General features: G+C 35.7%; 1 protein-coding gene across 4 annotated transcripts in view; it reads right to left on the bottom strand.

Moving 5' to 3' along the window:
* retm (real-time) overlaps positions 1–15,588 on the bottom strand; it is a 469,145-nt gene that overhangs the window by 276,261 nt on the left and 177,296 nt on the right. For all 4 annotated transcript variants that reach the window (XM_090404393.1, XM_090404395.1, XM_090404396.1 and 1 more), the window contains one exon: positions 12,470–12,585. In XM_090404393.1, the coding sequence (XP_090260519.1) occupies positions 12,470–12,585 (116 nt within the window). The remainder of the gene's footprint in view (positions 1–12,469; positions 12,586–15,588) is intronic.

The raw sequence follows: 15,588 nt of genomic DNA, 5'->3' as shown, positions 1-15,588 counted from the left end.
TAGAAAGAGGTCAGATAAAGGTTCCTCGCATCACTAATGGAAATCGAACCCAGGTCTTTCCAACCAAAAGGGTTCGTCTATAATTACTGAGCTACGGAGGCTCCAATTCGGTAATGACATACAGAAATTTAAAGGTCCAGATAAATCATATTAACAACTGCAGGGAGCATCAGTGGGTTCACCTATTTCATCCACGCTTGCCAGCTGCTGTATGTAGATCATCGAACAGCATATGATTTCACCCTCTGCAACCAACTCAGCTCATAAATACATACCTTCTTTCCTTTAATTACTCTAATAATAATAATAATAAATTGTTAGTATTAACATTACTACTGTGACTAATAGATTTCTCCAAATAGTGGATGTACTTTGTACTGTATGTTTTTATAATCAGATGATGATAATAACACTTTAATTGTATATGTGGAAATACAATAAAGACTGCAAATGTATGATTTCATACTTACAACCATTAAAAACGGCATTTTCATTTTTGATATATGTAAATATTAGTTGTATAATTTCAAATTTAAATGTTAAAAGGCAATAACAAGGCAAATGTTATTGCACATCCCTGCGACTCATGTTAATATGTAATCACTGCATGTTTCTTAATGTAAAGTTCTAGTGTTTAGGCTTATACGTCGATTCTCGTATATTGTTTAAGGAAATTAACGTGTTTGATAATAAATAAAATTATTTGCTTATTACTCTATATTTTGCTGAAGTCAAACAACATCATCAGGGATTAATGCACTTGTATTAGACACATGCACGCTTCAGTAACCGGAGAGATTCAGGAATAGAATACCTAAAGTCTTACAATTATGCCTCCTATTGATTTCGGTTGGGTGTTCTTGGTCGTTGAGCTGCCTGTTTGCAGATGAGGGTTTCCCATGAGAGGGAATCTGATACCTCCATATTTTCGGTTGGGTTAGTTGTCAAGAGCTGCACTGCTTCGAGGAAAAGCTTCTCGATCTTGAATTTGCTTTGGTGGAGTAAGGTGGCTTTTTTTTTTTTTTTTTTCAATGAATCCTGTGCCAGGTATCCAGGACATCGTCTGCTAATCCTGAGCAGCCATAGTAATTGAATCATATAATTCTGGTGCTCTGATATATGGCTGTTGGCTGTCCTACCTGTTTGTCCATAATAAGAAAGACTGCCACTGCAGGGTACCTGGTAAACTCAAAGTAAAAACAAAGGTCATAGCTGTCTTTGGGGGAGCAGATAAGCTTTTTGTATGGGGTTTATAGGTGGTCAGAAGATTGTGCTTTTTTAATATCTTTGCCACCTTTTCTGAGATGCCAGGAATATAGGGGATGGTGTTAGATTTGCTCTAATCTATGTTTGGGAGGGGGTGAAATTTCTTGTATTTGGTGGGAAGTGTAGCCATTGGTCAAAAAAGTGTTTTTTATGGGGTGAGTTCTGTGTTGAAAGCACTGTTATCTGAGAAAATTAATTTTGCCCAGCGGACTAAGGTTTTATAGTCCCAAATGGTTGTGTGGAGGAATGATGTGACTGATGATGGATGTATCAACCTGGGTGTATGTGGGTTTCTGTAGACCTCTCCAACACCCATTCTTTTGAAGGAGGGAGGCACTGGACAGGGCATGTCCTTTTGGAACTTGAAAATTTGTTTTTTTTTTTTTTTGTTTCCAAATGCAAAGGTTCATAACTGAACACTTTTAATTACAATATTATAAAAATAAAAGTGTAAATATACAAGAATAAGATCCCAAAATAGTTCTCGATTCTGCGATCAATTTCTTACTTGTTTTGGTAAGTTTTCATGAATTCATATCGCTCAGCCATGAATTAATTTTGCACAAGGAATAACAACTCGGAAGGAATTTTAAAACTTCAAAACATTTGCTGATAGTAATCATACGATTACTATCAGAGAGTAAAAATTAAACGTGATTCTTTAATAATTATTGCTAAAGTATTAGAAAACAAAAGACTGGTTTTCCTAATACTCAGATGCCCATTGATGCTACTGAGCATTACAACTAAAGAACTCCGTTAAAAAAAAAAATGAAAAATGAGTCAAACGATCCTTCTTGAAGCATTTTCACCAGTTTCCACTTTCTTGCACAGATGCAGCTGCGTTTTATGTCACGATTAGGAAACCACAGAATAATTCTGGATTTTTATCGAACAATACGAGTGGAATGTAAACTCAGCTCCTAGAAATACCACATTATGGGCGTGTTTTTCATAATAACGATCAATGTTAAGACTGCCTTTCCTGTAGTCTACAACCCACAATGAAAGTTAAAACCGTTCTCTGGTACATACTTAACTAGCGATCTCCAGCATTTTCCTTCTCCTTAACACTCTCTGTAAGATCTATTTCAATGTTGGAAATTTGAAATAAACAGGAGTGCCCCTTAAACTATACATAATGATAAGCAGTGTTATCTAGCAGTTGTAAGCTGTGTACTAGGATTTAATACGATTCCGATGAATCCCACAGTTTCAAATTATCCTTTGGAATGACAAAAACACTATCCTTTAGTAACTGTACCCTACACTCATGTTATTTCTTTTAAAGATTTTAACTGTGGCTAAAAAAAAAAATTACTTTTATTATTACTACACTAGCCACACAATCTGTCATACCTCTTATTTAATCTATTAACAGATAAAGCACCCACCACTGGCTCTGGTAACCCATTCCATTCATTCACAACTCTTCAAGCAAAAAATCTAATCCTCACAAAACTACCAACCACACCTTTATTCAACTTCCAAGGATGATCCCTTGTTCTAGCCCATCCAGCCAAGTGCTGAAACATTTCCCTGGCATCAATCCTATAAAATCCTTAAAGCGACTTAAATGTTTCTATCATATCCCTTCTAGTTCTCCTATTAACTAACTTCTGCAATCCACATGCCTTCACTCTATCATCATAGGGAACATTCCGCAGACCACTCATCACCTTGGTCACTCACATCTGAATCTTCTCCACCACTTCGTACCCAAGAAACCCAGGAGCCTGGACTTGAGCAATAATCCAGAGGTGTTTCTATCATATCCCTTCTAGTTCTCATATTAACTAACTTCTGCAATCCACATGCCTTCACTCTATCATCATAGGGAACATTCCGCAGACCACTCATCACCTTGGTCACTCACATCTGAATCTTCTCCACCACTTCGTACCCAAGAAACCCAGGAGCCTGGACTTGAGCACAATAATCCAGAGGTGGGCATATTGAGGCCTTATAAAGAGGAATAACAACTTCCTTATCTCTACTTGTTAATGTGTTGCTCAATAGCCAATTAATCTTACGAGCTACATTAGCAACCTTAGCAATATGTCCTCCAAACTTTAACTCTCTGTCTATACCCCCCCCCAAAAAAAAATCTCTAGCTTCATCTACTCCTAGAGTGCAGTGCCATCAATGTGATACACGGCTTGTAATCTAATCTTTAAAGGTACCTGTAGCACACAGATAAATAATAAATTACACCATAACCACAGTAATTAACTTTAATGAAATAAAGGTACAAATATTTTGTACTGAAATTAATAGTACATCATCAGTGTAGACAACAAGCAGTTCAAAGGAATGGAACACAAAGTACATAACAGTCGGTGGATTACCAATTAAAAACTGTTGCCGCATACTAGAAATTAATATTAATAAAATTTAATTAAATAATTCTTAAAAACTATTTCTTTGATGGTTACATAAGATAAGAATCTCCCAAACTTTTGGGGGACAGAGACAATCATTTCGATTCAGATTTGGTCGATGTAAAAGGGCTTCACAACTTTCTTTGAAAAGGCGTTCGTATTTAAACTTGCATCTATGAAGAAGACGAGCTTTATCCCGCTGGAAATTGTGTTTGGTATCAATACTATGTTGTGCCAGACCACACTTTTGAGGTTTCACATATTTGATATAATATTGATGTTCACTTATTCTTTTTTCCACAGAGCGGCTTGTTTGTCCAAAGTATGTTAAATTACATTCACATAGTGTATCTGGTAATCGCCAGCTAATGATAGAGGTGCCAGTTTGTCTTTTGTAGATGGCAACAAGTGAGAAATTTTGTTTTAAAGGAAAATATGTGGGAATGAGATGATATTTCTTCAAAATTCTGTCAATCGGTTCTGAGATGCCAGAAATATAAGGGAGTGGAACCTGGCAGTCTGTTGAAGAATCCTGAGGTGTTGGAGCATAGGAATCAATTATCTGCTGGATTTGATTAGGGTTGTAACCATTAAATTCCATTAACGTTTTGATAGTGAGAAGTTCTTGTTGTAAGTTTCAGGGAGAGCAGCACACATTATGTGCTCTATTCATTAGACTTGATAACACCAATTTTTTGAGAGGTGTGATGAGCAGATTTTTGATGAATGTATCTGCCAATAAAGGTAGGTTTTCGATAAACACTGGTTGATAAATTATCACGGGCTGTGTACCTAAGAAGGATGTCCAAGAATGGCAAACTACCAGACTTTTCTTTTTCCATGGTGAACTGAATGCATGGGTGAAGGCTATTGATCTGTTGTAGGAATGTAGTAAGTTCTTTTCAGAATGTGGCCAAATAGCAAAGACATCATCAACATAATGAAATCAAAGAGAGGGTTGGGGGTGAATGGATGAGAACAAGGTGTCTTCCAGATGGTTCAATAAATAGTTTGCAAAGGTGGAGACAAAGAGCTACCCATGGCAGTACCTTCAACTTGTTTATAGATCTTGTTTTTCCAGTTGAAATATCCTAAATGTATAACAAATTCAAAAATCTTTGCAATATCCAGAGGATAATCATCATATAGTAAATTAACAGTGTCAGATAATGGAATATTGATAAAGAGGGAAACAATATCAAAGCTGACTAACAAGTCCGACTCTTGTATCTGAACATCCTTGATTTGGTCAAGAAAACGTATGGAATTTTTTATGAAAGATCTGGATTGTTCATGTTATGTACTTTGTATTTCATTCCTTCGAACTGCTTGTTGTCTATACTGTTGATGCACTGTTAATTTCAGTATGAAATATTTGTACCTTTATTTCATTAAAGTTAATTACTGTTGGTTATTGTGTAATTTATTATTTATGGCTTGTAATCTGTTTATCTCAAAATGCATAACTTGACATTTATCCAGATTAAACTTACACCCTTTATCTCTTGTCCATACTCACAGCCTATTTAAATCATCCTGAAGCTCTCCAACACTGCCTTAACTATTACTCTACCTAATTTCACATCAGCAAACAACTGTATATTTCCTTTCAGGTAATTTTTTATTGTCTCTCATGTAGTATTTTTTTTTTCAATCTATTCTTGAATTCTCTTTTTGATCAATTTCTCCAGTACTTTTACCACCACACCTGAGATACTGATTGGTCTATAATCTGCTAGTGCAGTCTTAGAACTTCTCTTATGCAAGAGAATTATTTTGCCCTCTTTCTACTCCCTGGGAACTCTACCAGAGCTGAGACTTAAATTAAAGAGCCTATTCAAAGGCATTGCCAGTTCCCTTGCATATTCTCAGAAAACCTGAGCTGATATCCCATCTAGTACCACAGATGTATTTACATTGAGATTCTGCAATATTCTAAGAACCTCTAATTCATACAACTCTGTTGTTAACATCAGTGTCTGTCATGTATGTTAAAACAGTAACCTATTTGGATAATATACCCTTGCAAAGTGGTCACTCAACTAAACTATTTTATCCACTTCTATCACCTTGTGATAATCAGCACTCAAGGTGTCATTCCTACTGTTACTTGTGAAGTAACAAAAGAACTTTTTGGAATTTCCTTTGGCCTGCTCAACTAGTTTCTTCTCGTAATCTCATTTTGGTTTCCTTGCCATGCTGGTCACCTTTGTTGCCTGAGCCTTCTAGTGTTCATGAGTTGGCCAGACACCTTTCTCCTTATATGCCCTCCATTGCATTTTCTTCTTCTGCAGCTTGTGCTTAATGATATTACTCATCCATCTAACTCTTACCTGATTAACCCTCCTTTACCTCAGGTATACAACAAGGTGTGACAATTTAATTCAATGAATGGCCATGTAGTTTCCATGTGGTAATCTGGTTGGAGGCACGTGCGTAATCGTCTTTGTACATGTTTGAACTATTGCATGCGTAAACATAAAGCCGATAGATCTATTTGCAAGTTAGCTATTGCAAAAACAACAGAGATCTGCATGAAACTTGGGCGTAAAAATGTCTGATCGAAATTTCAAGTAGTGTTAACATCAAATTTTGTGTTAAAATCAACAAAACTGCCATTGAAATGTTTCAGCTGTTGAAAGTGGCATATGGTGTGGATGCACTGAAAAGTCATGTGTCTGAGTGGCATAAGAGATTCAAAGGTAGAAGAGAAGATGTGAACAACAACCCCAGAAGTGAGCAGCCAAAAACAATAATGACGGACATAATGAGAATAGAGTGCAAGATTTGGTAAGGTCTGACAGAGCGATTAAGTGTGCGATTAATGGCTGATGAATTGCAAATGAATCAAGAAACAGTCAGTGTAATTTTAACTGAAGAATTGGGTATGCGAAAGATTTCTGCGAAGTTTGTGCCTCCGATCTTGACGGATGAACAGAAGCAGTAGCAGCTTCAAGCGGTGAACTGATCATTCTGCAAGTATGCATGTTTCGAAGATTAATTACAGGAGATTAATTATGGGAAATTTGATGCTTCCAGTACGATCCCGAAACAAAATGCCAGAGCATACAGTGAAAACCCCCCAAGTTCACCACATCCAAAAAAATCACACATGTCATGTTATCAATTAAAGACCATGCTAGTGTGTTTCTTTAATCACAAGGGGATAGCCAATATGAATTCATTGAACACGGAGAAACGGCCAGCCAACAATGCTATTTAGAGGTGCTTAAAAGATTACGAGATTCTGTTCAGAGAAAAAGACCTGAATTCTGGTGTGACAAGTGGATGATCCATCACAACAATGCACCAAGCCAAAGTGCACTCATTGTGTGAGAGTTTCTAGCCAAAAAATCGATTACCGAATTAGGTCATACTGCTTTTCACCCAACTTAGCTCCCTGTAATTTCTGGCTGTTTCCAAAATTAAAGACTGCATTAAAAAGGACGAAGATTTTCTGACATTGATGATATCCAGCATAATATGATAAAGGAACTATTTACAAAAGGGGGGGAACACTGCCTAAACCAGCATATACAAATGTATACATGCACAAGGGGGGGGGGGGGGGGGAACTGCTTTGAAGGCGACAGTAGCCACTAATATATATTTCAGAACGTAAGTTTTTTACAGATGCATTCCAGGAATTAAATTGCTACACCTCGTAAAATTTAATACTGCTTCCTCTAAATGACCCTTAACTATCTCCCATGCACTATTAACATCCTTACCCTGCAGTGTTTTATGCAGCAGCACAGATATAAGCTTCTTCCTAACTTGTCATAATCACCTGCCCTGTAGTTTCACATATACCGCTTCTTGACAGAATATACCTCATGTTGTACAATCTCCAAAGTAAAGACCACATGGTCACTTTCACCTGTGACACACTGGAGGCAATGTTGTCACCTTAATTATAGATAGCTCTTAAGATCCTATGATCAGGTCCAATACTCTCACACCCCTAGTCCCCTCCATCACATGCTGTCTCAAGTAATTATCTCTCAGTAGGTGTATAAATTCTATTTCCTTCTTGCCATGTGATCTTTCTTCCTTCCATTCTATATCTCCATAGTTGAAATCCCCCATAATAATCACTCAACCTGTACTTATTGTAGTAATTTGGCAATGCATGTCTTCCAGATCATCTGTGGAACTCCCTGTCCTAAAGCAACAAACAACTGTATATTTTGCCTTACTGGCCTTAATCTCACACCAGATTGTTTCAAATAAACAGCCACCCTCCCAACTATCTCCTATTCTTTTTGGCCATAATTCATCTGCTATCATCAGTACTACCACTGCTCCCATCCTGTCTTCTCTAACTTCCCTGAAAATACTAAACACTTGACATTCTATCATTGTAACTATATCATCTGCTGTTTGCCAAGTTTCACTAATGCCTATAACTTTCGGCGAGGTTGCACTAGCCAATGCCAAAACTCCTCCCTCTTGTTCCTGATACTTCTGACATTGGTATATAGAAATTGCAGCATCCCTTTAGTTCCCCACCCACCTTTGCTTTCTGAAATGACTGCCCTATTCAATATTTTTGCTTCAGAGACTAAATTCCTCACTTGGTCATTCTCACATGCACTGGCTTCATGGGTGCCCTTCATACAAACTCACTTCCACCCTAACTGCTTCCCTGAATTTGCACTTCAGCATGCTCGGTGAACAAAGCTCTCTCCAGACACCTAACACCAAAACCATTTAGATACAGTCCATCAGTATTGTACAAATCTTTCTTTCCATCAAACAGAGACCACAGATCCACAAATTTTACATCACTCCTTTCGCAATCTAAGTGCAGTAATGAATGCCCATTTTGCTGAACACTATCAACTGAGAAGACTGAAGGAATACAAAATATACATCTGTAATTATGATGGCAGACAGTCAAGCCTAGCAAACCATGCTCTGAACAGCACATAGGATCAAATAGAAATAAACCTTATGCTTCTTTGCAGCAAGTACAAATGTGAGAGGGTTTTTAGAATCTGAAGCTGGATGTGTTAAGCTTCCTAAAGTATAAGTAATGCTTAGGCATCTTGAGTTACAACATAGGCTTTCTATCAGCATCTATGTCCTTCCCAGCAGCCTATGAAATCTCACTTTGCATAGCTTGTGTGTTTGTCACAATTTATACTGTGCTCCCTAAAGATGCTCCGAGTGAAATTAAATACCGGAGGCATTAAAATGTTAATTTGTTTCTCGTGCCAATTCCACTCCATTCAACATCCAATATGAGCAATCCCATAGTACATTAGTATTGGTAATGTGAATGGGTTACATAGTCTGGTAACACTTAAAAAAAACAAAGAGGAAGCTCTTTCAAGCAACTTCATTGCTCCAATAAACAATATGTAAGTCACACTTCAGGCACAAAAATTCATCTACTACATTACATCGCATAGTTTCTGATTTGCACATAAAGGGGGGGGTTGTAACGCAGTAGATGAACAAATGGATATTTGTTGGAGAGCAATGACATTATCCACTCAGATAACCAGGAGAGAATCTATCACATCCACAAAAAACTATGTTTAGAAAAGTGAAAAAAAAAAAGAAAAAATGCCCCCCCCCCCCCCTTTTTTGTGAGGACGTGGTTTAAGAGAAAGACAGAGATTACAGAAAAGTAATTCCCCAACCTCTGTCATTCCCTTTTTACATATATTATTTATTATTATTATGTGATACCTCCAGGGAGTCCAAAGACTCATCGAGGGACAGTGTGCCAACAGCATCGAATGATTGATTGAACCCCTTCGAACTACTAACCATGCTCAAACTTGCTTAACTTTTTGCATGAGCCATTAGTAGCAGAGGCTCTACCAATCAACCAACCTTTTATGCTGGTTAAAAAGAAAATACTATAGATACAAAAGAATAGGGCTTATTATACTCCACCTGGGCCCAAGAACAGTATAAAACAAAAGCAGACTCAGTGACTGACAACCATTGTAAAAATTATGACAGGAAAGACGCATAATAACTTAATGCTATTGCATCATTCCTATTAGTATGGTATACTTAATAGGAAAGATGCATGCTATTAAATGATAACTTAAGTGTGGTATACATTCCATTCTGACAAATTACCCTGTGTGGAGAGGATGGAGGGTTGTTTGGAGCAAAGACATGGGCAACAGAGAGAACTCAGGAGGAACAATTGGAGAGAACAGAGATGAGGATGCTAAGATGGATAAATGGAACATCAAGGAAACATAGGAGAATGAAGATATAAGGAAGGAGATGGGAGTTAGAAATATTAGTGACAAAGTGAGAGAGAGTAGATTGAGGTGGGCAAGTCATGTATGGCAGACCGATAGACCACCAAATTCAGAAAGTCGCAACAATGGAAGTGAAGGGTAAGAGAAGAAAAGACCAAGGAAAAGATGGTGGGAAAACATCAAAAGGGATATGGATGAAGCTGGAATGGAAAGGAGGAATATCTAAGATAGAAATAAGTGGAAGAAAATTGTCTGGAACTAAAATGCAATAAGAAGAAGAGGAGGAGGGAAGGGAGGGTGGGTGAATGGACAAAGAATTCAGCCACTGAAGCTATCTGTTTGCTCCCGATTTTTCTCAGAATTTTGATATTTCTGGTCTCCTATCCTTGAACAGCTGTTGTATTTCTAACCCAAACTTTAGATCCATAAGTTAAAAGTGGGTGGAATGGAACTGTTGTATACTATCAGTTTAGTGCTTTGAATAATCCCTCCCCATCTCTCTCCTGAATTGCATATAAATTTATTGGGTCACCATCATACTCGCCTTGCTTATTTTATAAACAAGACCAGTATGATGGTAAGACAATTACATACAGAAATTATTTCCATATTTAATTTGCCATCATACATAAAAATTCTAACTAGACTAGCTAAAAAAATTTACTTCTATAGGTTCTATACTGAAAATGAAGTCTTGATCACCTGATAGGCCTTCAGGTGATGTAGAAATTGATAACCTTCTCCGCAGGTTTTGAGAGAATGCAAGTGATAGCAACTGGACGGTAGGATGTAATTTTCTGCTCAAGACACTACTTCTCACCTGCTTAATCGCTAATGCTGTATAAATCCTGAAGAGCTACAACCTACCAGGCATGTTAAACTGGACAATAGATTTCCTTACAGGATGGGAGAACCCAACATGGAACTTGTTCCCTGTTGGGTTCTCCCATCCTGTAAGGAAAGTAAAGAAAAAGCCTCAAACTGGACAGACCAAAAGAGTATGACACAAAAAATGATTAGTGGAATTGTGATTTTGGGACGTGAAATACAAGAACATTATGCAAGACCAGAAAACACAGAGTACTCACATTAGAAATTCATCAATATAAATCAAAGTTAGTGGCAGTAGAAGAAACAAGATGTAATGGAACAGAAATCCAAAATTTTTGAAAATTTGCAAATTTTTCACATGGAAAAGAATCAGGGAAACTTCGAGTAGCATTTATACTAGATAGGGACAAGAGAATGTTTTAGATCTTAGACCTGTGAACAAAAGATTATGTGTAGAAAGTTTTTCACTTGGTTATAAATTAAACCTACCAAGAAATTATATTTTTGTTTAATCCTTTATCGAAGTATAAACAACCGATGTTTGCACATGAAGTATCTTCACAACTAATCTACTTGTATACAGAAGCTAATGATTTTATTAACTGCCATGGTATTCCATTATGCAAAGCATGCCTCCTTTTGGATGTGTATAATGCTATGCATTACTGGAAGGACCACTCCAAAAGGATGTGTACTAAGGGAATTAATGTCTGCTTTAATAGCAACACAATTAGGGAGTCAGCCAATCTACAGCTCATATGTTCTTCTTTCTTTTTCCTTTCTTGAATCTAGGCCAGGCATTTTGATTTGATCTCTGCTAAGCATTTCATCAATCCACCTCTGTTTCTTTACTGTTTGGTCAGTAATTTATCATCTTCCTAGCTATTCTATCACATGCATTCATTCTAGACACTTTTCCCATTTGGTTCTGTATTTTTCTATTGTTTCAATTATTGATGTTTGGTTTAGCTCTATGAGTGTGTCTTCATTTCCCTTTTCATCTAGTCTTGCATAACTCACTCTTCTTCGGACATATTTCATTTCTGCTGCAGTGTTTCTTTCCTTTCTTGTCTACTTTTCTTATTCTCCATGATTCGCTACCATATAATACTGTTGGTTTTGAAAAAATATTATACATTCTTAGCATGCATTTTTTGTGAGTACTGCTGATATTCATGTTTTATTATTCCATTTACATTCCAAAATTTTGCTAGAAATGTCTACATTTTCCACTGTAACTTGATTTATTGGCCAAAATTAAAATTGATAACTTGTTCATTTATTTTATTGTCTATATTTATTTATATTTATTGTTTATTACCATTTCAGTTCTGATGAAATAGTAATAAACAATAAATATAGACAATTTTTCCTTTGAACACCACAGTTTTAGCTTTTTTTGAGAAACTGACATTGTTGTATTATTAAATTTAATTTGTATACATTTTTTTTATAGCTTATCCATAATTATTCCAAATATCACATAATCATTTACAAAAAGTAGGGTATCCAAAATAAAATTATAAAATTAATTAACAAAGAAAAAACTGAATTCCCTCTTTGTTTGTTAAGCTCCATTCTTTGATTTCCTCTACCTAAGAATGTGATTAAAACATTTTTGTCAATTCTGGACATATTAGGTCACTCTTAGATTTGTGTCATCAACATTCAAACATGTGTGTATGGTAAAATAAGCATCCATATAATAATAAACATAACAAAGGCATAATACACAAATAAATAATGGCAAAAAAGTACCTTTCCTTGATGAGATTCAGCCATCCACTTCTTCAGTTGAACTAAACAAGATTCTTGAAATGGAGTTAACTCACCAAGGCATCGTTTTATATATTCAGATTCCAATTTGAAATTATCTACAATGAAATAATTTAAACAAAAATAATTTACACGCCTGATTTTAAACATTAAATCAAGAGTACACATACCAATATTAAACTAACATCTATCCAATTACTATCAAAAATACAAAATATAAACAATACAAAAGCAGGGGGAATATAGCACAAATAAAAGACAAAAAAAAAAAGGAATGAAACTGAATTAAAGCTGATCACTTGAAAAGTTCTGTATGTCATTAATGGAAAACATTTTTGAAAACAGACAATTAATAAACAAATTAAACTCCATACCAACGAAGCTGGTATGGTAGGAAGTCAATTGAATAAATTTATATGGAATAAGAAAGAAATTAGTGAAAACTAAATTAGCTGTATACAAGACAGTGTTCAAACCAATTTTAACTTATAGATCTGAGAGCTGGGTTAGAAGTAAAACATTTCGACCAAAGACTGGGGACCGTAGTTATGAGATTCCTGAACAGATGGCATCAATGGCAATATCATATTAAAAATGAGGATATCAAGAAATAACTTGATATTGTTAACATCCAGGAATATGTTAGCAGAGCTAATCTCAGGTGGTATGGCCACTTAAACAGAATGGGAGAGGAAAGATTAGCAAAACAAGTGTTCTCTGTCAGGTTGGAAAAAGACCAAGATATAAAGTGGACTGATATGGTAAAAAGAAGATAGAAATATAAGATCTGATAATGTTGGAGTCTTGACAGGTAACAGATTGATTTGGAGGAAAATTGTAGATAGGAAGTTAGTAATGATGTGAATTTTTCATGTAGTACTATCATATCCTGTACATCCGTTGAGGGCACATGTCAGGAATTTGATGATGATGATTAAACTATAATAAACAAAAAATATCACAATTATATTACTAATTTTTTTATTAGAATCCATAGTAACTAAGAAAAATTTCTTAGATTAGATAGCTTCCTTTAGGAACCCTTTCACTAATTTCCACACACTACTGCTCACTATCTTGCAGTTTTTTTTTTAGCATAGCCTTTATGATAATAACCTGCCTTATAGTTTCACATATGTCCTTCCTTAGTCAAAGCTCATATATATTCATAATGGTACTTTATTGTAACAACACCAGAAAAATAAAATATTTATTAATATTTCATTGGATTTGAAACATCTTTAATTACAACTGTGCTAAGACACATGACATTCAATTAGGATGTGAAAGAAACAATTCATATCATAACAGAAAAGGAACTAATGTCCTATCAAGATGAATTCTAGGGGCCAGATAAAGTTAATTCAAAGTCAAGTGGTCTTAGATTGACTGTCTCTCAGATCTATAAAACACTTCCCTTACTGAGGTAAGGGGAGTGTTTTATACGAGAGATGATGCTAATTCTAAAAACTATCTCTCAGACCTACAGTGACTTATATACAGCACAGTTTTCTTCTTCTGTTTAATCCTGTGTTTACAGAAGATACAGAAATCTCTTAACATCAACAAGGGAGATGTTAAGAGATTTCTGTATTTCTGTGCAGCATTTATCAGTCTGTCCAAATTAGGGTAAGTTGCAGGTGAAGGCACCTTATGCACTCCTGGATAGATTACAAGATGAAGAGTCTGATACTTCGCAGAACAGATGAAAGGTGCTATCTGGATGTGTGGTTTGAAAGTGGCATGGATATTATATGTATGAAGAATTTTAATTATCTTTTCAGATGCACCCTGGATATAGGAGATGGGAATAGTTTTGTTGTGATTTTGTGTCAGGCGTAGAAAGGATAGAAGCACATGTAATATGTCTATTTTACAGAAGTTTAGCTAGTGGCCAACAAAATGTCTTAAAGATAACCGAGTTCTATGACAAAGGCTGTGTCATTAGAAATGATTGCCCTGGCTCTCTTTCTCTCCGTGAATGTGTGTGTGTGTGTGTCAAGATTTTGAAGGGATGGATGGTGGGGTGACTGCTTACACAAATATTTTCCAGTGTATGTAGGTTTCTTATAACTTAGCAGTTTAACAAACATGTACAGGAAAGACGGTTCTTCGTTTCTTTTCCCTGGTGAAATGTATTTTTGGATGTCAACCATTTAAATGTGCAAAAACTGCACTTCACGTGTACAGTCTATAAGATCAAAATAGCAAACACATCATCTACACATTATAACCAGACCTTTGGCTCAAATAGCAGTGTTATGTGCTTGGTTTTCTAGAAATTCTATATAGAAATTGGCTACAGAGAAGAAAAGAAGCAATATATTACAATTCCATTCAGAAAGCTCCACCTACAAGCTTACAAAACAGACAAAACACTTCTGCTACCAATACACCTCAATGGCAACTCCTCTGAGAGCATTAAAAACTATATTCACTTTAAAACCTTAATAATAATAATAAAAAAAATTAATTAACCTACAGAATTTAGTCACTGTTGGAAGATTTTATATTACTTCATTATTTATTACTGTACCACTGACAGAAACCTAACTTCATATAACCACACTTGTTTCCTGACATTTGAATTATTGAAATTCACCATACTCGAGTTATTTGTCCTGAAAAGGAAAAATATACAAGCAGTTAGATAGTATTATAATGGGTGCACCAGTTTGCTAGACACATTACTTACACCACTACCAAATAGTTCATTTCATAGGACATCTATACACACTTGAAGTTACTTATACAAATAGTGTCAGTGTTTGAGGATGCTGCACAGATGGGATGGATAGTATCTTGCTCTCTCTGTTCTAATGACAAAGACTTTGTCATTAGAACAGAGAGAGCAAGAACTATCTCTGTTCTAATGACAAAGTCTTTGCCACATAACTCACCTCTAAGGCAATTTTTAGCCAATGGTTAAAATCCCTTATAATCAGCTTAAGGCTTGTGAGACTGACTGACATGTATCGGAAAAGTGATGTATAGTGCTAATGCTGAATATATGAGGAATGAAAAGTAGTGCATTATTTAGGCCATGAAAGACATTAAAATAACAATTTTTAGAAAACTCAAAACTTTTGTAGAAAAGAAAA

Source organism: Typopeltis vanoorti, chromosome 14 (genome assembly GCF_054136105.1).
Source record: "Typopeltis vanoorti isolate ZY-2024b chromosome 14, IOZ_Tvanoo_1.0, whole genome shotgun sequence".
In the NCBI taxonomy this organism is placed as follows: domain Eukaryota; kingdom Metazoa; phylum Arthropoda; class Arachnida; order Uropygi; family Thelyphonidae; genus Typopeltis; species Typopeltis vanoorti.
Note: the sequence above shows the minus strand (reverse complement) of the source record. Positions and strands in the feature narration are given on the sequence as shown.